This window comes from Sceloporus occidentalis, unplaced genomic scaffold (genome assembly GCF_023333645.1).
Source record: "Sceloporus occidentalis isolate IW3139 unplaced genomic scaffold, rSceOcc1.0.p SCAF_9, whole genome shotgun sequence".
Classification (NCBI taxonomy): domain Eukaryota; kingdom Metazoa; phylum Chordata; class Lepidosauria; order Squamata; family Phrynosomatidae; genus Sceloporus; species Sceloporus occidentalis.
In genome coordinates, this window is record NW_028316989.1 from 32,988,338 (window position 1) to 33,011,448 (window position 23,111).

A 23,111-nucleotide genomic window follows, 5' to 3' on the forward strand; every position below is an offset into this window, starting at 1 on the left:
TTCAGATTTTAGTCCATACTTTAAAGGAGTGAACCCACTTACTGAACCCTTTCCCTATTAGAGATACAGTTCCTGGGGCAAATTTCTTGAAGTTCAGACTAAAACTCAGAATGGCTTCACCATCCACTGACCTGGAAGCTACCAACCACCACTATTCATGTGGTGCACATTCTCCACAGAGAGGAATGGGGAGGAGGCTCAGGAGCCAAGGAATTGTTGCTTTAGCCCTCCATCATTTGCTGCCTGAGCCAGTTGTCTCACTCTTCCTAACATTAGAGCCAGCCCTGGTAAACAGACAAGCTTTTGAGATGTATGATAGGGATGGAGCGACAGGTTGCAGAGTCCAGAACGATGGAGCTAGATGATGGAGTTGACCAGATGTCAACCTGACAGTAAGGGCTGTTTGACAGTGGAACACACTCCTTCCTCAGAGTGTAGTGGAATCTCCTTCTTTGGAGGTCTTTAAGCAGAGGCTGGATGACCATCTGTTGGGTATGCTTTGATTGAGAGTTCCTGCATGGCAGAAAGGGGTTGGACTGGATGGCCCTTGAGGTCTCTTCCAACTCTATGATTCTGTGATAACCTCTAGCTAATACATGTGTCTCCTCTTTCTGTTTCAGGAAGCTTTGGACCGATCCTTCCACCTTCAGCCCAGAGCGTTTCCTTTCTGCTGATGGGACTGAAATAGACAGAGCCAAGAGTGAGAAGGTCTTGGTCTTTGGACTGGGGAAGAGGAGGTGCATTGGGGAAGTCATTGGTCGCTGGGAGATTTTCCTCTTCTTGACCACTTTACTCCAGCAGCTGGAGTTCACTGTGTGTGAGGGAGGGGTGGTGGACCTGACCCCTGAATATGGACTCGTAATGAGGCACAAAAGGTGTGAGCATTTCCAGGTCCAAAAGCGGTTCCCAGAGGAAAGCTCCAAATGAGCTTCTGTAGCCTGTGGTTGCATCTACATTGTAGGAACAATGCAGTTTGACACCACTATAACTGCCCTGGCTCCATCCTACAAGATCCTGGGATTGTAATTTTGTGAGGCCCCAGCACTCTTTGGCAGGGAAGACTAATGATTCCCTGTATTGGGAGAAAGGCAAGATATAAGAAAATAACAACAACAACAACAATAATAATTGGCCTTGTAAGCCTACGAATCCCAGGATTCTGTAGGGTGGAGCAACCATGCCTAAAGTGGCGTCCAACTGCATTATTTCTTCAGTGTAAATGCACCATGGGAGACCCTCTCTTCTAGAGGTGAGCAGCCTTTGGCCTTCCATATACCTCATACTTCAATTCTCACCATCCCTTACTATTATTGTACTGGATGAGTCTGTTGGGAGATGAATTCCAACACTACTTGAAAGTCCGAGTCTTTGCTTTATTTGAATATATTCCATTGGGTTCTCTTTAACTGGCTATATTGAGATTGGGGTGTTAGTTATATTTTGAAGCCGTCTAAGAAACAAGCTCCTTTAAATGTCATTGCAGCATTTTATAAATCTAGCTGTTTTTCTAAATTAAGAACAGATAAATGTGTCCCCCCTTTTTCCTCATTTTTCTTACTGCTGTATTCATTCTGTCCTGTTCTGAAATCAGTTTGCAACTTAAAAATAAACTATGTACCTTGACTGCTTGTGGTCTATGAAAGATCATATGCCTATGATGAGATGTCTATGTGATGGGATAAACCTCCAGAAAGAGTGCAACTGTATCAAACTAATTGGTGTATTATTAAATATCATATATAATAAATACTATATATGAAAATTATAAATCCTTGTGTCATATAATTTCCCCAAAAGTCCAAAGCTTAAGTGATTCTGAAGGGGAGCATGGATGTTGATGGGTCTTCAAAACAATACAGTGTTTTTGGAGCGCTTTATTGCTCAGGTGACCAAAATGGTGAACTCTGAGGAACTCAGTTTAGATAATAATAATAATAATAATAATAATAATAATAATAATAATAATTTATAGCCCACCATTTCAAAATATCTTGTCCATTTTTCCACAAATGTGAATGGCCTTTGCTCTAAGCAGTAATAAATAAATGACCATTTCTCCACAAAGAGATGGGGTGGATAAACCACACCTGTTTCAATAGAGGTTGGGGTATTTTACCAGGTCTGGTCTGCAAAATGAAATGAAATGAAATGAAATGAAATAAATACATATATTTTTACCAAGTCTGCTACTGGATTACAAAGTCAGTTCAATCCTACACAGTGATACATTGGTTTGAAAGCACACATCCTAATCAGTCTTTTTAACTGAATGAAAATTACTCTTGCACTTGGAAGTCAATTTTCAGCAATTGATGTAAGCAGAGAACAAAGGCGGAAAGTGGGAGGAGGAAAGAGAAACTGGGACATTTCAAAAGCAGCTGAGAAAGTGGGATGGCAGAAGATTAATTGGAACTGTCCCTGCAAAATTAATCATAGAATCATAGAGTTGGAAGAGACCCCAAGGGCCATCCAGTCCAACCCTCTGCCATGCAGGAACTCATAATCAAAGCATCCCTGACAGATGGCCATCCAGGCTCTGCTTAAAGACCTCCAAGGAAGGAGACCCCACCGCACACCGAAGTAATGTATTCCACTGTCCAACAGCTCTTACTGTCTGGGAGTTCTTCCTAATGTTGAGGTGGAATCTTTTCCTGTAGCTTGCATCCATTGTTCCGTGTTCTGTTCTCTGGAGCAGCAGAAAACAAGCTTGCTCCCTCCTCAATATGACATCCCTTCAAGTATTTAAACAGAGCTATCATGTCACCTCTTAACCATAGAAGTGGTTCCCAGTCTTTGGTCCTGCAGGTGTTTTGGACATTCCGTCTTAGAAGCACTAGCCAGTTTCACCAATGGTAAAAGATTCTGGGAGATGATAACTGAAAAAGAAGAATCAAAGACTGAGGCTGCACCCACGCTGCAGAGATGATCCAACTTGACCCCACTTTAGCTGCCATGGCTCCATGCTATGGAATTTTGGGAATTGTAGTTTGTTGTGGTACCAGAGCTCTCTGATGGAGAAGGCTAAATGTCTCACAAAATGACACTTCCCAGAATTCTATAGCATGGAGCCATGGCTGTTGTGTTAAAGCAGTGTCAAACTGCATTGTTTCTGCAGTGCAGATGCAGACTGAGAGCCACTGTGGTAAAATCAAGGTTTGCTTTTTGGAATTTATATATTTAAAACAATTGTAAGCTGTGGATGTTTGAACCTTTGGATAAAAAAAATCCATGGATACGGAGGGCTGACTGTAACATATCTGAAGGAATTTCGAGTGAACAATTTCTCTGCAAGTCTGCAGGGAAATCCCACCATACATGTCTTTATTAACAGTTCAAATCATTATGATAGGATGGCTTGCACAAGAGCCATGTATTTCCTAGTCCCTGTAATTTAATTCACACACCTATTTTTCACAGAATCAGAACCATGTTTTTTAAACTGATTTGCAGTTTTGGATGGTTCACTGCATACTTTCTAATTAAAATGCTATATTTTATATTTTATTTTTACATTTTACACTACATTTTATTATTTAATGTTAATATGTATTCATATATATATTATGTTAAATTAGTTTAGTAGAATGTACACCATAGGCAGGTTTATTTTATTTTATTCTATTCTATGTTAACTGATTGCATGTACAGCGCTGTGTAAATTTACAGAGCTCTATAAATAAACATAATAAGAATAATAAGAATAATGTATTAATTATTTTGGTCTGATATGGAAGCTAAGCAGGATCAGCTCCAGTTGGTACTTGGATGGGAGACTGCCAATGAATGCAAGGTGCGGAAAGCAATATTTCAGTGGAAGGAATTGGCAAAACCACTTCATGAAGGCAAATACTCAAAAACATTTTGCTCTTTACCTATGAAAACTACACTCAATGAAAATCAAACCCTTCTGCCCCATTCCCATTTTTGTCACTGTCCCTTTGGTGAAAATGGTGTCATGACATCCCTGCACTATATGCTCTCTGTCTGTTTTCTTCTTTACGTTTGGCTCCGGGGAGTAAGGCGAAATCTAGCCAAAAATGCTTTGCACGCAAAGCTAGACAGTCATTAACCAAAGTCCATTCTGCCCAGCCATGGATCTGTAAAACGGCTAATGGCCAGCTGTTTTTGACCTCCTTGTGTAACCAATGCAACCATTACTTTTCCTTTATCCTGCCCTTGTGTATAGGTCCCATGTTTAATCCCTGAATTCTCCAGGTAAGTCTGGGAAAGGAATCTTGTTGTTGCTGGGTGCCTTCAAGTCATTTCTGACTTATGGTGACCCTAAAACAAACCCATCATGGGGTTTTCTTGGCAAGATGTGTTCAGAAGGGGAGACGCTTTGGCCTTCTTGACCGAGAGAATGTGACTTGCTCAAGGTCACCCATGGCTGAGCGAGGTTTCAAACCTGAAGGTTTGAGGTTCCCAACCTCTCCTGAAATTGGGCTCTGCCTTGTAGATTTTGCATGGAGCAGTGGTGCAGGCTAGACCAATTCAAGGGCTCCTTGCAACTATCATTCTGTTCAATGTTTTAGGGGAGTATTTTTTATTTTGGACCTCTATGTTTGTGAGCAGACCTCTCATGGGATCAATGCAATTCATGAAAGAGTGCCTAGCAAATGTTTATCCCTCTCAACCATGACCTTAGTAAAAAATAATGTCTCTCATAAGGGAATCATAGAATCGTAGAGTTGGGAGAGACCACTAGGGCCATCCAGTCCAACCCCCTGAAATCTTTGGAGGTAGCTTAATTCTCACACGTCTAGAATAGAGATGGAAACCCAAGGCTATCATTTAGCCTCCTCCAACCTGATGCCTGAGTACAGTTCCCATCATCCCCAGTCATACTGCGGAGGATGATGGGAATTGTAGTCTGGGCCCTTTGGGGAGGGTAGGTTTTGAGTACGCTGTCCCATGGACAATTTTCTTCCAAGGATAGGAAGCCACCATGGCTTTCGACTGCACTTTATACTGTGGCAAGGAACAGTTTGTAGATATGGAAAGAGCTCCATGCATTTAACAGGAAAAGCTAGTCTCCTCTTTTGGTTCGGGTGATGATCAGCTTTCTTGGCTTCGCGTATCAGGTTCTGATCCTGACCTGCTCCTGGCCAGAGTTTGCAATGTTTACTTTTGGGTGACTGTTTCCCAGAATCTCAAAGCTTACAAGGCCACTCGCCATGCTAACTGAAGGTTACAGGGATTCTGGTCCAAAAAGAGTAATGTTTCCAAACTCCAACCTTGACGTGACGCAGCAGTAGTTCTTGGTTCTGAGTTAGCAGCCACCCATGCGCCAACCCTCAGTTGTATGCATAGGACCTTACCTCTTGCTAATGGGTTTTAGCCAACTGTTAACCACCCTAAATAATGGTAGAACTGGCCCTGAAACTCCCCAGGAGATGCATGCACATCTCCAGTTTTATTTGACTGATCTGTGGCTTTTCCAACAGGACTTGGTACAGTAACGGATGCCTTGTCTTGGTATCTCATGTATCTGGTGGCTTATCCAGAAATTCAGAAGAGGATTCAGAGGGAAATAGGTAAATGTCAACCACCACTCACGGACCTGAAATAACATTTTTAGTAGTGCATGCTCTCCTACTATCACCTTCCTTCTCTTTGTCCTACAGACCAAACTATTGTTTTTTCAAAAAATCCTTTATTAATGATATAAAAACACATCACAAAAACATTTCAGCCATACCAAACCATTTAAAAAAATTAAACATTAACCCCCCATTATGTATACTACATATACACTCTCATCATACCAAAACAAACCCCCAACAACCGTCAACATAGAAAATAAAATGACTTCCTGAACCTTGTTTTGACCCTTTTTTCTTTAATGCATTTTGTCCAATTGTCCTTTACTGCACCACTCTCCATTATCCTAGCTAGCTAAAATTATACCAAAGTGAATTCTTTGTACCTTTCTGCTATGCTCTCATTATTTGAATCCTTATTAATATATTAATTTTTCTTCTTAATATAGTCCGTTGTGTTACTGAGAGACACATAAGAACGTCACATATTTTGTCTCTTCCCAATGAGGAAGGGATTTCTCAGTCTCCCGCTCCTTCCCTCCTTGATCTCATGTTTCAGATATTAATGGGGTACCATCTTGGAAGAAAGACAACCAAGATAGATGCCAGGAGTTACATATGCCCCTTGCCTGCTGTTGGGAACTTGGTGTGATGGGTTCTACATCAGAAAAGAGAGGGGGAACATGCAATTGGGAGCTGTTTTATTAGGTATTGTTAACTGGTAAGTTCTGACAATGAATGTCGCTGGACTGGATCTATAGTTTCTTAATAAAGGTTCAGAGCTATAGTTTCTTAATTAAGGATTTCTGAGTTTTAATAAAGATTTTCTGAGTTTAATGTCTCTGGAATGGATCTATAGTTTCTTGATAAAGGTTTTCCGAGTTTTTAACTACTGAAGCCTGGATCTCTGCACTAGGTGACCTGCCAAACATAACAGCAGGATATAATTTAAATACCTCTTACTGAACCTAAATATTTGACATAATTGTTGTTACTTTCCCCTCAGCACAACCAAGGAGACTTCCTTGAATTACTTCTTCAAGACCTGTGTGTCTTTGTCAACCAGTGACAAGTCAACCATAATCTTCTGTCTTCTTTGGGGAAATTGAGCTTCTACTGTTGCAGCCAAAAGGGCTAGCTCAGGACAATTTTTCATAGAATCATAGAATGGTAGAGTTGGAAGAGACTCCAAGGGCCATCCAGTCCAACCCCATTCTGCCATGCAGGGAATCACAATCAAAGCATCCCCAACAGATGGCTATCCAGCCTCTGTTTGAAGACCTCTAAGGAAGGAGACTCCACTACACTCCGAGGGAGTGTGTTCCACTGTCGAACAGCCCTTACTGTCAAGAAGTTCTTCCTAATGTTGAGGTGGAATCTCTTTTCCTGGAGCTTGCATCCATAGCTCTGGTCCTAGTCTCTGGAGCAGCAGAAAACAAGCTTGCTCCCTCCTCAATATGACATCCCTTCAAGTATTTAAACAGGACTATCATATCACCTCTTAACATTTTCTTCTCTAGGCTAAACATCCCTAGCTCCCTTAGTCATTCCTCATAGGGCATGGTTTCCAGACCCTTCACCATTTTAATCGCCTTCTTTTGGAAACGCTCCAGTTTCTCAAAGTCCTTTTTGAATTGTGGTGCCCAGAACTGGACACAATATTCCAGGTGGGGCCTGACCAGAGCAGAATATAGTGGCACTATGACTTCCCTTGATCTAGACACTATACTTCTATTGATGCAGCCTAAAATCGCATTGGCCTTGTTAGCTGCCGCATCGCATTGTTGACTCATGTTCAACTTGTAGTCTACTTGGACTCCCAGATCCTTTTCACACGTAGTCTCATTCAGCCAGGTGTCACCCATCCTATATCTGTATAGGATTTTGAAATATAGCCTACAGCACCTTGTATGCATTGATGGTCTCTCATCCAAGTACTAACAAGGGCTGACCCTGCTTAGCTTTCAAGATCAGATGGGATCTGGTACTACAAGGTTGTGAGTTCAAAACCAGCCAGGGGCTCAGGGTTGACTCAGCCTAGCATCTTTCCGAGGTCACTAAAATGAATACCAAGCTTGTTGAGGGTAATTAGTTTACACTTTGTAAACCGCTTAGTGGTAAGCGGTATAGTCATGTACTTGCTATTGGGGGGCAATTAGCTTACACATGGCCTCAGGGGAAGGGAATGGTGAACCTCTGAACAAAGTTTTCCAAGAAAAGACCATGATAGGCTCACCTTAGGGTCACCATGCGTCGGAAACAATTTGAAGGTACACAGTAACAGCAACAACAAGTCTTGTTTGCCCTTTTAAATTGACATGTTGTTAACTGATGTTGTGTTGTTAACTGATGTTACGTATTTGTTAATCTGTTGTTATTCAATGTGTTATTCTCCAAGGGGAGAGGTGGATAAGGTAATAGCAATAGCATTATACATTTCTATACCACTTAATAGTGAACTCAGCACTCTCTAAGTGGTTTACAATCTGTAAGCCAATTGGTCCCAACAAGCTGGGGACTCATTTTACCGACCTACGAAAGGACGGAAGGCTGAGTCAACCTTGGAGCCCTCTGGGATCGAAGTCACAGTGTTGTGGCTGGAGTACTGGCATTTCCCACTGTGCCACCAGGGCTCCTTCTCATCATCATCATCATCATGATAATAGAGGTAATAATAGAGGTATCTCTTTTTTTCTGTTTCAGGAAACTTTGGAAGGATCCTTCCACTTTCATCCCAGAACGTTTCCTCTCAGCCAATGGGAGTGAAATGAATAGAGTCGAGAGTGAGAAGGTTTTGATCTTTGGATTGGGGAGGAGGAGGCGCATTGGAGAAGTCATCAGCCGCTGGGAGCTTTCCCTCTTCTTGACCACTTTACTCCAGCAACTGAAGTTCATTGTGTGAGAGGGAGAGGTTGTGGGTCTGACCTCTAAGTTTGAACTTGTCATGACACATGAAAAGTGTGAGTACTTCCAGATCCAAGAGCGGTTCCCCAAGCAGAGCTTCTATAGACTGGGAGATCCTCTGTTCCAGACATGGGGAAACTTTGGCCCTCCATGTACTACAATTCTTATAGTCCCTTACTATTGGCCATGGTGTTTGGAGCTTCTGAAGTCAATGTCCAACCACATCTGGTTGGCCAGATCTCTGCTCTCTACATATATATATTCCTATATCCATTTCCCCTCAAATATAAGGCATATTAGAACTGGTTCTCTTGGTCTCACCCTCCACTGTGCCAGTCAAAGAGTGCTTTCATAGTATATGATTGTAACACTGGCCCACAGAGGGCAGATGACTGCAAAAAATAGAAAGCCTCTGGACATTTGACCTTTTGTCACATCTTTCAGCCTTTTGCTCCACTGACCATGGATTGAAGATTGGGTTGCTTTGCACGCAGACCTAGGCAATAGTTAACCCAGTGTTTGGGATGAAGATACAGGTGGTTGCTTCTGCCAGGGATGGCATAAGAGAAGGGTCAACATCATGTGCCCAGACAGGAGAGGTAGGGGTTTGCTGGCATAATATCTTTCCCCACTCACAGGCTGGGTACTAAGGCAATTCAGCAACTATTTTAACTCTTTGGAACATCAGACAAAAAGCCTGGAACAGATTCGCCACAGCACTGACATGAAAGGTGCCAACTGCTATTGTGCTTCCAGAAGTACTGTATACCCATTTTGTGCTAATCTGTTCCCTCTTCTATCTTTTCTTTTCTTTTTTTGGTTTTTTTTTTTTTTTTTTTGCTTATGTGCTTCCTCCTCCTCCTCCTCCTCTTCTTCTTCTTCTTCTTCTTTTTTTGCAAATGTGGTGATAACCCACCTAAATCTATCAAGCAACAGGTGTAGAACCTGTTCCAGAGCAAAGGCTGGATTTAATTTCAAAGATGAGCAGGATGAAAAATACCAGTCAGGTTGAGTTTTAAGCTCTAGTAACTGGTTACCAAACCTTGGGAGAGGCAGTCAGACCTTTTACAATAGGAAAAACCTATGCAAAAGCTGGGGGAATTACAAAGTCATGATGTTACAGGAAAGCAGAAATGGCATGGTAGAAACCCAACAGAGCAGGATTGGTTGAATGGCTGTTTATGTGGCCAGAACATTTGAAAAATGCCTCCAAACAGCTTCTGGGGATGCAGAGAGCATTTTAGCCAAGCCTGGGGGCCCTTTAGGACCAAGGAGGCCTTTATAAAAAGAGTCTTAATAATTATAATAGGCTGACTTGGGCAAGATGCATTTATTTCTGAGTCCCTGTTATTTAATTTACACAACTATTTTTCATAGAGCCAACATGGATTGAGCATGGACTATGACCTGGAGACCAGGTTTCAATTTTCCACTCAGCCATGGAAACCCACTGGGTGATGCTGGGCAAGTCATGCACTTTCAGCCCCAGAAAACCCCATGATAGGTTCGCCTTAGATTCACCATAAATCAGAAACGACTTGAAGAAACATGACAATAAATTTGTCATAGAACCGGAATCATGCTGTATTTTAAAATGAAGGTTCGGAGCATACTTCCTATTTAAAATGCATTAACCTGCCTTCCAACTTTTGTCTTGATTTTATAACTGTATCTTTCATGACATATTATTTGTATTAATTGACACTTCTATAGTATTGTTTTAACTTGATTATAGTAATATTTTATTAATTCTATCATCTTGTTTGTGGTTTTAGATTGTGCGTTGCAGGCAGGCTTTTGTTTCTATTTTGAATTGTTGTTCTCTCTCCTTTGTAAAGTGCTATGTAAAGCCTATGGTGCTATACAAATAAACATAATAATAATAAACATAATAATAATAAACATAATAATAACAACACCTGGGGGTCATTTTGGTCTGATCTTGGAAATTAAGCAGGGTCAGCTCTGGTTAGTATTTGAATGGGAGAAAGCCAGCAAATCCTAGGTATTGTAGGTGGCATTTCGGAAGAAGGAACTGGCAAATCCACTTCTGATTATTGTATAAATCTAGAAATTTAGGTCAAAAATTGACCCAAAAAAACCTGAGTTGACTTATCCATGGGTCAATGTAAGTACTATATCTTAACTCTTATTTAAAAGAAGGAACGGTCCCCTGGTGAAAAGCAAGAGTATAAACTGTCCTGGAAGCACTGACCTGCTCTACTCTCTCATCCACCCAGCCTTAAGACTAAGCACAAAGATGTTATGTCTCCTGGAATTTTGTAAGTTCTATGAAATTGTTATGCTTTGCTTCATCTTTTAGATCCTTTGCCATATGCCCCTAAATATTACCCCTAAATATTACCCTCGACTTATCCACGGGTCATAGCAAAAGCCATAATTTTGGCCCTAAAACATGCCCTCGACTTATACATGAGGTCGACCTATAGTCAAGTATACGCGGTATTCCTTGCCTAAGAAAACCCCATGAAGGCACATACACACAAACCTATTAAAAATTTTCCCACCACAAAAAATCTTGTCTTGGGACTGATATCCAGACCCTTCTGCCCCTTCTCATTTTCATTCCGCCCCTCTGGTGAAAACTGCCCCATCATGATACTCCTGCACTATATGCTTTCTGTCTGATTCCCTCTCTCTCTTTGGCTCCAAGGAGCAAAATGCAATCTAGCCAAAAATGGGTCTCACGCAAAGCTAGACAATCTTTAACCAGTGTCCACTCTGCCTGGTCATAGGTCTGTAAAACTGCTACTGACCAGCTGTCTTTGATCTTTTTCTTGAACCTATTCTAGAACATTCCCTTTTCTTTACCCTTCCCATTGCTTATAGGTCCCATAGAAGCCCTGAAATCTTCAAATAAGTCTTGAGAAAATTTGTTATCATTGTATGCCATCAAGTTGTTTCTGATTCTAATGGTGACCCTAAATTGAGCATCTTCTGAAGATGCCAGCCACAGATGCTGGCGAAACGTCAGGAAGAAACTCTTCTAGAACATGGACACAGAGCCCAAAAAACCCACAAAAAACTATGAATGCCGGCCATGAAAGCCTTCGACTTTCCTCATATGTTTGGTTCTCCATACCTCTTACCATCCTTGTTGCCTTTTTTTGAACCTGTTCCAACTTGTCTATATCCTTCTTAAAATGAGGTGCCAACTCTCACCTTTCCTAGACCACTGTTTCTTTCCCGAGGAAAAAGAAAACTTCCACAACATTCTTTAGACTTCATTATTTGGCCCATGTAGACTATGGCATGTTACAGACTGCCAAAATAAAGCTGCTTCGGGTCTCTTTGGAGGTATGCTCTTTAAATGATGCATGGGTCCTAAGAGTCCGGAGGTCGCGCCAAAGCCACACTCCATTCCTAAGCACTGGAGTGCAGCTTTGGTGCAGCTTCCAGATTCTTAGGACCCATGCATCATTTAAATAGCTTACCTCCAGAGAGACCCAAAGCAGCTTTATTTTGGCAGTCTGTAACAGGCCATGCTTTCCTTCTTTCACATAGGTGTTTTGGAGCTACCGAGCAACCCGTTTAAGCCACCTTGAATTCTAGATCTGAGGGAAAGGCAAGGTATACATAAAGTTAATACAACTAATCATAATCGTGATTAAGGTTTGGGAAGGAAGATCTACTTCATCTGTAGCCGTCCAGGAGAGGCAATCCACTCTTTAAATAGTTACAGATCACACAAGACTGTTTAATATATGAAAAAATACTGCTTGATTTCTGGCCACTTCCATTCCACTCCCTGTCTTTGAATACTCTTTGCAACTCCAGAGTTACAGCCTTCAGAGCTATTGATGTTGCCCATACCTTGTCTATACCAAAAACAATCTTGGTTTTCTGGGTACCAACCCTTAATACAGCATCACATACATAGCGAAGAGGGAGACAAAAGCTTGGAAAAAAACCCAAAAGGATAAAGCTGTGATAATAGATCAGACATTAAGGGAGCATTGCACTCCCTCTGCCACCTAAAATCATACTTCTTGCCCCTAGCTTCTCTCTCATAATATGTAATAGAAAAGTTACAACCAACCTCTCCTGGAGTGACCTTAGTCATCAACAGGCCTGTGACTGGCTGATGTGAGATTTATTACCTGATTTCACCCAAATACTAAGAAGTGGAGTGTTTTTATTGGATTTGCTCCAGTTGTTTGTCAGGGCTTGGCAATAAAAGCAATGCTTTGGCTATGGACTCTAGGACATAAAAGGACCTCTCACCTTGCATGAAAGGAAAGCATATAGTGTCCGTCAGTGGAAGACAAACATCTCAGAATATTCATCCGAAGAGCTATTAGATCCAAACTGTATTCAGGATTCCAGTTTCTTCTTTCATCTGAGACACACAGGTACTTATTGACTTCATCTGTTAGGACACAATCCTATATAACTGTTTTATTGTTGTTATGTGCTTACAAATTGACTCCAACTTACAGCAGCCTTGTGCTGAAGTTTTCTTGTACTGAAGATTTATTCAGAGGAGGTTTTCTATTGTATTCTTCTATGGCTTGGGACAGAGTGTGACTTGCCCAGGGTCGTCTCGTGAGTTTCCATGGCTGACCCATGATTTGAACCCTGATCTCCCAGAATCCTAGTCCAACACCCCAACCCCCACTGAATGCTTAGTCCTTAGTGCTGAGTAGAGCTAATAGTCAAACTGCCTTGAACTGAATAGGTTCTTGGGGTTGAGTTAAAGGGCCTTTTACTGCTTGACCTCAGGCGGCATACAGGGGTAGCGGGTAGCTTCCATGTCAAGCGACAGGTAACTCCACTCTAGGTTTCATTCCCAGCTTGGAATATGCTAGCCAAGGTGTGGGACCCTATTTGCCCTCTCTAAATAGGTTCAACTTCTAGAAAAGATCCTCTAAAGTTAGAACTAAAACCCAGATCAGATTCACTGTGTTGCTGCCTCAGAAGCCGCCAGCCATCCCTGGGCAGCAAAATGTCTTGGGCTTAGTCTATGGCTGCTATATGTCAGAGGCCAGACCTGGGTCTCTAGTTTTCATGGGACATCTCTTGGCCAGAAAGGAGGGTACAAATCCCCCATTTGGAGGAGAGAGGCTCAGTTCTGACCAAGGGGAAGGGGCTGTGTGCAAATCTGCAGCTCAGGTAGGAGAACAGCAACTTGCTACAATTCTGCAAGACTTAACTGATTTCTTACTGGAGCTTGCAAAGACTCTCTGGGGGTCTGTGTACTGTAGTTAGTTAGGGTCCTCCTTCATGCCAGTCATTGTGGTGCCAGGGCTCACCTCAGCTCTGCATTTACCTTTTGGATAAAAACAAGCAGGCTAGAATATATATACATTCATACTCTTTCTCTCTCAATGGTGACCTCCAAACTGTACTTGGCACCTAAAGCATAATGCTTAAGTGCATGTCTAGGGGCCATACCTAGGTTTCAGGCTTTGATTCAGAAATCTCAGGGTCTGAACCAGCAACCCTAGCTAGTCCACAATGCTAAGACTCCGAGTGTTACCCAGGAACACTGGTGTAGCAACTAGTGAATGCTATGACTCTGTTGTTTCACAAGAACATGTAAAAACATCCAGAGTGTAGAAAAAGTTCTTTTGCTTGGAGTCTATCTCTTAGTTTCCCAACACAACTCTTGGCTATGACAGCTGGGGAATCCTAGGTGTTATAGACTTAAATAATCTTTTAGTCCTGATTCGAATAGACCCATTGGATCCATTACATTTTATGTGTTGATTCACCATTCAATAATTGAATAAGGGGGTCTAAACTAACTGGGAATAACCAACAAGATATGAGCTATAGAGTAATAGTTAAGCACATTTGGTTGGTTCAACCCTATATGTATTCCCAACTATAGCTGAATCAATTTCAAAGATTTTTAGGAATGCTTTGATTGAGAGTTCCTGCATGGCAGGGGGTTGTACTGGATGGCACTTGTGGTCTCTTCCAACTCTATGATTCTAGGATTCAATTGTTGAATGGTGAGTCAACATGTACATAAATCTCATTGATTCAATAGGTCTCCTCTAGTTAGGAACACCAATAGAATTCAAGTCCTCATCCTTCCAAGTAACCTTTCCAGTCTTTGGGCACTATCCACATATGCTTTAGCCTATTAATTATACTTCCTTGCCTGTCCTTTTTCAAATTTTAGTAGGTCTACTATGCCAGCATTGGAAATGTCACCCATGGAAGGCCTGAGCATGATCACAGCAACGGAAGCTTTCATTGCCACGGCTGTTTTCTTGTCGCTTTTCATGATGGTCAAGTCCTTCCGGAATCGGATCCCTGAGGGCCTGAAGAAGATCCCTGGGCCGATGGGTTACCCAGTGATTGGCAACATGTTGGAGTTGGGGAAGAATCCTCACCTGAGTCTGACAAAGATGAGACAGAAATACGGAGATGTGATGATGATACATATCGGCACCACCCCCGTGTTGGTGCTGAGTGGGCTGGAAACCTTACGCCAGGCCTTGATACGGCAAGGAACTGAGTTCATGGGACGTCCGGACCTTTACAGCTTCCATTACATAGTCAATGGGCAGAGCCTGGCTTTTGGCTATGATTCGGGAGAAGTGTGGCGAGTCCGTAGGAAAATGGCCCAGAATGCCTTGAAGACCTTTGCTGCCTCTCCCAGCCCCGTCTCCTCTTCCACTTACCTCCTAGAAGAGTATGTCTCCCAAGAGGCTAACTATTTGATCAAGAAGTTACAAGAGGTGATGCTGGAGAAGAAGTCATTAGATCCCTTTCGGTACATCGTCGTCTCTGTGGCCAATGTCATGTGTGGCATGTGTTTCGGCAAGCGCTACAGCCACGACAGCGAGGAACTTCTTAGCATTGTGAATGAGAGTGAAAAGTTTGTGGAAGGGGCAGCCAATGGAAACATTGTGGATTTCATCCCACTGCTTCAATATCTTCCAATCAACAACATGAAGGTGTTTATAGAATTCAATCAAAGGTTTGATGCCTTCCTGCTTAAGCGTGTCAAAGAACATTATGAGAGTTTCAGCAAGGTAAGGAGCTCAAGAATAAGAAAGGCCTCTCCCTATATCAGGGTGGGCAAAATACCAGGCATGCCTTAGGATGGGGTGGGCAATTGTGGTGTGTCTGGTGTCCGATATTTCTACCCTGGAGCTCTCCAAAGGCCCCTCGAACTGCCAAAGATGTGAAAATAAAAAACAGCATAGTAGCGAGAAGTCAGTTTCTAGGTTTGAAAAGAAAGGTTGCAATTCTTTGTAACAGTGTGCAGGGTGGTCCTGCAACTTATTTCATAGATGAATCTCCAAAGCTGGAGGCTGCCAGGAAAGACAAATCTGTTTTGTTTATCCTGGGCAGAGAAAGCATGGTCCAGGGAGTCTGAAGAGTCTGGGAGCTAGAAACCTGTGGGAGTCTTAGCGTAAGTTTCCCTATGAAAGCGGTTGGGCATTTTTGTCCAAAGGGCAACATTTGCATTCATTTCAAAGTTCTGGAAGTGAAGGAGTGCATGCAGTGCCATTGTATATGTTGGAACATTCTGTCAGCTGAAGCATATCCCTTAGCCTCTGTTGATATTGGCAACAATGCTCCACGGGTTGCACATTTAGTTGCACCTTCAGTTGTGCATTGTATTGTATTTCCAATTGGACATGCATTTCCACACTCAGTTGGACGTTCCCTTGCATGCTCAGGTCACCCATTCAGTTGAGCATTTAGTTGTACTTCTGGTTGGACATTCATTTGCACATTCAATTACATATTCATTTTGCAAATTCAATTGCACATTCAGTTCTGCATCTGATTGTACTTCTGGTTGGATATTCACTTGCACACTCAGGTTACATTCGTTTGAAATTTCAGTTGTGTATTTAATCACACATTTGGTTGCACATTTGGCTGTGAATCTGGTTGCAGTGTTGCACTTTTGGCTGATCATTCAGCTGCACATTGGGTTGTACATTCAGTTGTCCATTTGATTTCACATTGTCCACACTGTTGCACATTGCATTATCTATTAAATTGTGCATTTGGTTGTACATTTGGTGTTCATTCAGTTGCAAACAAGAAAGATCTATTCCTAAAACCCTGGGGAGCCACTATTATTAAAGGTAGACAGTTCTGGTCTTGACAGTGAAATATGCTGAACAAAGCAAAGGGATCTTGTAGCATCGTTGAGACTAACTGAAGTTGTCTCCAACTGGATTATTTCTGCAGTGGAGATTCAGCCCTAGACTTCAATCTACTTTCTCAGATGCATGGGGATATAAATATAAATATTTATGAGAGACAAAGTGGTGTAAAGGTTCATCTGAGGAGGTCCATTGGATGACCTTGGATTGGTCTCCCTCTTTCTCAGTCTAACCTACCTGATGGGGTTGTTGTGAAGGTAAAGTAGAGAAGACAAACATGTATGACACTATGAGTTCCTTGGAGGAAAGGCAGATTTTAATGTAGCAAATTGCTAAATGAATGAGATCTGCTAAGTGAAGATGAATGAGGGTTCTCTTCTTTTTCAGGACAATATCCGGGACATCACCGATGCCTTCATTGAGCAAAGCCAGGAAAAAGGCCATAGGATTTCTTCTGATAGTATAGTCAACCTTGTCAATGACCTTTTTGGAGCTGGTAATGACATCTTCCAGAGGGGGTCACCAGCATCAAAGCTGGGGATATTCATTTGTAACTGAAACCATGCTTAGATCAAGATGAGAAATAGGCTGAAGGCAGTGAAGAGTTCTCCTGGATCTATCAAAGCAATCCTAATGCCAACCCTGGTGTCCACTGGATGTTTTGGATCATGACTCTCACAGTGCATCACCTTTGGCCCTTCTGCCTCAGCAGATGGGCACTGAAGTCCAAAATCTCTGGAGGGCACCAGATTGGCAGCTGTTTCTCACACACACCACCTGAAAGCCAGGGATCATGGCTGTTGCTTGATGTCATATTGTGGTGCAATGAATCTGTTCTGGGTTGTAGTCTAAACATTTCAAGTGCTACAGAAAGTGCTGAGATCCACCTCCAAAGCTGAGCACCTTGGATCTCTCCTTTAGCATTCTGAATAAAACCCAGAGTAGATTCACCACCGTACTAACATGGGAGCCACCAGTCACTACTGCAAAGGAGGCAAAACCAATAGCTTCTCTGGTTGGTTTTCTCCAGTGACAAATATCCAGTGGTGTGTTGCACCCAATCCTGGAAATTAAGCAGGGTCAGCCCTTGACTTAGATGGAAGACCACCAATGAATACCAATGAAGAAGGAACTGGCAAGGAAAATTTGCCTTAAAAAACCCTATGAAATTCATGGGGTCACGCCAAATTTGGACTGAATCTTTTTGGCAGCCCCAACTAGAATAGACTCACTGAATTAATTGTTGAATTGTGAAGCTCCTTGATTGAGTGGGTCTCCTCTAGCTGGGATTATTCATATGTTTCAAGCCTTTTCTGCTGCTTAACACTATCCATTCTATGTATTTTGGACAGGTTTTGACACAGTGACTACAACATTGTCCTGGAGCCTCATGTATCTTGTCGTTCATCCTGAAATTCAGACGAAGATCCAAAAAGAAATAGGTAAACCTGGGTTTTGAGCAGGACTGGTTCTACCGTTTGGCAGAGTGAGTCAGTCACTTCAGGCAGCAGATGCAGGGAGGTGGCAGCAAGGTTTCAGAGGAGATAAGTGTATCCTACATGGCTTCTGCTTTGCCCCCTAAACTAGCTTTGAGGTTGCAGTGGTAGCCATTGGCTTCTATATCAGTTGAATGATGAATCTGCTCCTGCATTTATTCTGCAAAGGAGCTACCCAACATGATGAACCCTAAACCAAAACAATTTCAGGACGTTCAATAGCTTATTTGAAGTTTTGACTAAAACCATGGCAGATCCATCATCCCACTGATATGAAGGCCGCCAGGCCCAGTGGTGGAAGATGCTGTCCTGTGGCCATTGCTGAGGAACAACTGGGCCAGCATGTAAAAGGATTTTGTACCACCTTTGAGAATGACTGAGAGAAAGAAGTTTGTCACATAAGTTTTCATAGGAGTTTATCACACGGGAGGCTAAGTGCCCAAATCCCTTGCAGAAAATGGATTTAAACTCCGTGAATATCCTGCAAAAGCAGGATCATTTTCAGACATTTTGGGGGCATTGAGTGTTAATCTGACATGAACCCACACAAAAAGTGAACAAAATTGGCCGCTTTTTACTTTCGGGAAAATCCCAAACAGCTGATTTTGTCCACTTTCTGTGTGAGTTCATGTCAGATTAATGCTCAATGTCCCAGATGTGTCTGAAAACGATCCCGCTTTTGTGGATTTAAATCCCGTTTCTGTATGGGATTTGGCCCATTCCCTCCCATATGATAAACTCCTTAGTCTCATCAGATGCATAGAATGATACACCTGTGGACAGACTTTTATTCCAATGGATGGACAAGGTGTATGTATGTGTGAATTGTAAAAAAATGCAAAACAGGTGAGGATGAGGATAAAGTGTCAAGTTCAGGTTGTTGCTGCACAGCGTGGTCTCAGAAAAAACAACAACACTAAAATGATTCAGGCTAAACCCAAAACCCAAATTTGTTGAACTGGAGTTAGATTCCTAGTGTTCGTTCTTATTGCAGGGAAGGAAGATGAAGACCTTTCCATTAGAAGCAGATCTCCTTAAGCAATGTTTGCAAGGAAAAGGACAGAATCTCTTCATATATCTCTATGACTGACTTCAGCCAAAGAAGGCAAACAGACAGTCCCCTAACTACTCTTTATGACCATCATTGAAACTGAACCCGTTACTCCATCCCCATTACTATTCTTTTGCTATTCACACACACCATCCACTGGCATCAATATCTTTGGCAGGTACTTCACTCCGTGTAGCTGATGAAAGTGACTGAGTCTATGGAGTTTATCCTGTGAATATCCCAGAAAAATCGCATAATTATGTGAAACCATTTCACATGACATCGCACACAACCCACCATTAAAATGGTCACATAGGGCCTGAATAGACAGGCCAAAATAAAGCTGCTTCGGGTCACTTAGGAGGTATGCTGTTTAAATGACACACGTATCTTAAGAGGCCAGAAGCTGCATCAAAGCTGCACTCCAGTCCTTAGGACTGAAGCATGGCTTTGGGGCAACTTCCAGCCAGTTAGGACGCATTCATCATTTAAACAGCATACCTCCAAAGTGAACTGAAACAGCTTTATTTTCGCCTGTCTGTTCGGGCCCATAGAAGCACTAACGCACATCTTTTTACTTTTGGGATTTCAGCAACAATGCATTCCCGACTTTGTTTATTTGAGCAATTGTGTGGAATAAGTATTCACACAATTACTCACCATTTTCTCTTTATTTTTGGGATGCTTTAAATGTGCTCTAATCTCTCTTTAATGCCAAAATTAGCCCCAGTGTGATAAACTCCTATGACAGCTTATCCGACAAGTTTCTTTCTGTCAGTGCATTTTGCATGGAACAGGAAGGGGGTGTCATCTTGTTCTTTGCTTCAGCCAACAAATGCCTTAGGCTGGCCCTGGTTTAAGACATTTTAACTGCAGAAGCAAGGATTCCAGTTTCTTTCTCTCTGTTCTCCAACCTGCAGATGAAGTCATTGGCAGAGCACGAAAACCAAACCTACAGGATCGCCATTTGCTGCCGTACACAGAAGCTTTCATCCTTGAAGTGTTCAGACATTCCTCATTCTTGCCCTTCACAATTCCCCACCGGTAAGTTCTGTTCTGTGCCTAAATATCCTGAAGACACCAGATCCAGTTTGCTCTTGGAAGCTCAGCAGAGTCAGGCCTGGTTAGTACTTGGAAGGGAGACCACCAGGGAATCCCAGGTTTGTTGTTAACTTGCTGGGACACCAATTACTCACTCCTGCATAGCCATTTGGTTGTGTTTGGTCCAACTACTAGGTAGCATGAGATGAATGCTTATGGCAGCCAGGTTTTGATATGTGGAAATAGGAGCAAATTGTTGCATTTTTGTTCTTAGGGAGAGATATTGTGGATTTTCTTCCTCAGATGCCCAAATAACTTGGCTGCTGTGTACCTTGACTGAAAAGGGTGTCTCTATGTTATTGGCTGATGTGTCTCAGGTTGCAAAGTATCTTGGAATAATAATGCATTTGGGGTTTTTCACTTACTGTCCATGATTGGATCCTCCCATACTTGGCTTCTACAGAATACCCATCTCCAGTGTACATTCCTCTACTTCCTTTCAGTTTCATCCCTGCCAACTCTTTGCAGATTTTTAAAAATAAATGACATTCCTTTTTCTTCTGTTTTCAGCACAACCAAAGAAACTGTCTTAAATGGCTACTACATCCCAAAGGACCTCTGTGTCTTTGTCAACCAGTGGCAAGTCAACCATGATGAGTAAGTCTACCCAGAACCTTGGAAAACCAGACACACTCTGTCCAGAGTTTGGGCAAAATTACTTTTTTGGATCACAACTCCCAGAATCCCCCAGCCAGCATGGTCACTAACAACGAAGATGCTGGGAGTTAGAATCTAAAACTGTAACAGGGTGCTTGTGGTCACTGGTGGTTTTCAGAATTATGAGTGATGTCAAACCTTCTGTTCTGAATTTTAATCCAGATTTTAAAGGAGGTCTCCAATAGGCTAAACCTATGATGGATATGGTTGAGCCTCTTGGATAATTCCTTCAGAGTTTGGACTAAAGCTCAAAGTGGCTTGCTGAAATGGAAGTCACTGGTGTGTGTGAAACAGATGTGCTTGAGAGAGCAAAATAACATGGAGTTACGGTTGCTTTGGCAGATGCTTTTACTAATGCCATTATATTAGTGGTTCTTGGCAGCCTCTATGTCAGTGGAGCAGTGAATCTACTCCAGGCTTTTACCAAGGAGCAATCCAAGGTGCTGAACCCTATCTCAGCACCTCAAACAGCACCTTTAAATTTGGGCCTAAATCATGGAATGGATTAATGCCTAACTGGCAGCAGATCACCAACTGATGATGATGTTCTTGATGGTGATGTTGTTGTTGTTGATGATGATCCTGGTCCTGATCCTTTTCCAGGGCTCTTTGGAAAGATCCAGATTCCTTCAATCCAGAGCGTTTCCTCACAGCTGACGGCAAAAACATCGACAAGGAAGAGAGTGAGAAAGTCCTGACCTTTGGTTTGGGGAAAAGAAAATGCATTGGGGAGCAGATTGCCCGTTGGGAGGTCTTCCTCTTTTTGACCACTTTGCTCCAAGAGCTGGAATTCAGTGTTCCTGATGGAGTGGAAATCGACATGACTCCTATCTATAGCCTGTCGATGAAGCACAAGCGATGCCCACACTTCCGAGTGAAACAACATTCTCCAAAGAGCACCAGTCACTGAATGGCAAATATGTGTCCAAAAATACTTTGTAATTTTGATGTAGTAATACATGCCTTTGTGCACACATGCTCCTCATCCCAGATTCAGGTCTGGAACAAGCTTTCCTTGCTAAGTGCATCTGCCACATTTCCTGGTTCAAAGACCCGAATTGGGAAAATCAATTATTTTTCGCAAAATCGTGTAAACATGACTTCTATAACTCCATTGTCCAGCCCCAAAATGTACATGTATCAATGCCTATGGGTTCTGAAGTTCAGAAACACAGAAGTTATGCATTTTCAGTGTGAGGAACATGGAGGAACAATTACAGTGGGCCCTTGGTATCCACTGGGGTTTAGTTCCAGGACCTCTCATGGATACCAAAATCCATGGATGTTCAAGTCCCATACAATGATTTATTTTTTAAAATACAATGGATTGCGAAATGGCAAAATCAAGGGTTGCTTTTTGGAATCTGTACATTTATTTAATATTTTCAAGTCATGGATGCTTGAATCCATTGATAAAGAACCAATGAATACAGAGGGCTGACGGTCATTTTACTCACTTGAAACAAACATTTGTCTTGAACTGTAATGTTTTCGAGTTGCCCTGGGTTGCCCTCTGAATAGAATCCTGTTGGAGCATGACACTTCCATTAGCTTACTTGTGTAAGGAGTAGTACTTAGAGGTTGCATAAGTGCGGTCCCAATAAGAGCCAAATATTTCTTAAGCACTCGCACAGCCCTCCCTCTTGCTTTGGACTTTGGTGGGTGAGAAGTGAACTGAATTTTTGCACAATTGCAAGGCCTTGGCGCTTGCCAAGCCATCGGTTGGGTAACTGTAGGATCTAGTGTATATTTATATTGTGTTACTAAAAGCAGAGTTGTGCCAGTTTGATACCATCACAGGCTCTGAGATTTCAGGACCAAGGCCTAGGAAGATACCTGGGGATGGGTGGAATATTTTGAAAAGGGGCCAATACATGGATCAAATAAAGAAACTGCAATTCATATCAACCTTATTGAATATTGTTTTATTTTGGTCTGTATGCTTCTTTGTAAGCCTTGGGGCTCAAATGGGGGATTCACAATGTTCCAAATAAATAATCTCTTAAAATAAATAACATGTACATAACTCCTGATCTACAGGTTCTCGCATTTGCATCCTTACAACAATTCTTAAGACAGACTGAGCTGAGATCAAATGACTTAGCCACCACCATAATGCCTTGAACATGCAGAATCTCTTCTAACCTTGAAAACTAAGCAAAATCAGGCCTGGTTAGCAGTTAGATGGAAGACAACCAGAAAAAATACTAGTTGGAAAGGAAAGTCAGAGTTGGAAAGAATTTTGATTGTGACTCTGAAA

General features: G+C 42.1%; 2 protein-coding genes across 2 annotated transcripts in view; both read left to right on the forward strand.

Annotated features, from left to right (window-relative positions):
• The window catches only part of LOC149307218 (cytochrome P450 1A5-like), a 38,023-nt gene extending 36,284 nt beyond the window's left edge, over positions 1 to 1,739 (forward strand). The window contains exon 7 of the mRNA XM_089538628.1: positions 621 to 1,739. Coding sequence (XP_089394754.1) covers positions 621 to 927 — 307 coding nt within the window. The 3' untranslated portion in view covers positions 928 to 1,739. The remainder of the gene's footprint in view (positions 1 to 620) is intronic.
• An 11,001-nt stretch (positions 1,740 to 12,740) lies between these two features.
• Positions 12,741 to 22,541, forward strand: LOC149307219 (cytochrome P450 1A5-like). Its single transcript, XM_089538629.1, has 7 exons — positions 12,741 to 12,817; positions 14,596 to 15,454; positions 16,934 to 17,042; positions 17,899 to 17,988; positions 20,014 to 20,137; positions 20,705 to 20,791; positions 21,455 to 22,541. Exons 2-7 carry the CDS (start codon positions 14,606 to 14,608, stop codon positions 21,759 to 21,761), a joined length of 1,566 nt encoding a protein of 521 aa, XP_089394755.1. The 5' UTR covers positions 12,741 to 12,817; positions 14,596 to 14,605; the 3' UTR covers positions 21,762 to 22,541.
• Positions 22,542 to 23,111: the final 570 nt, after the last annotated feature.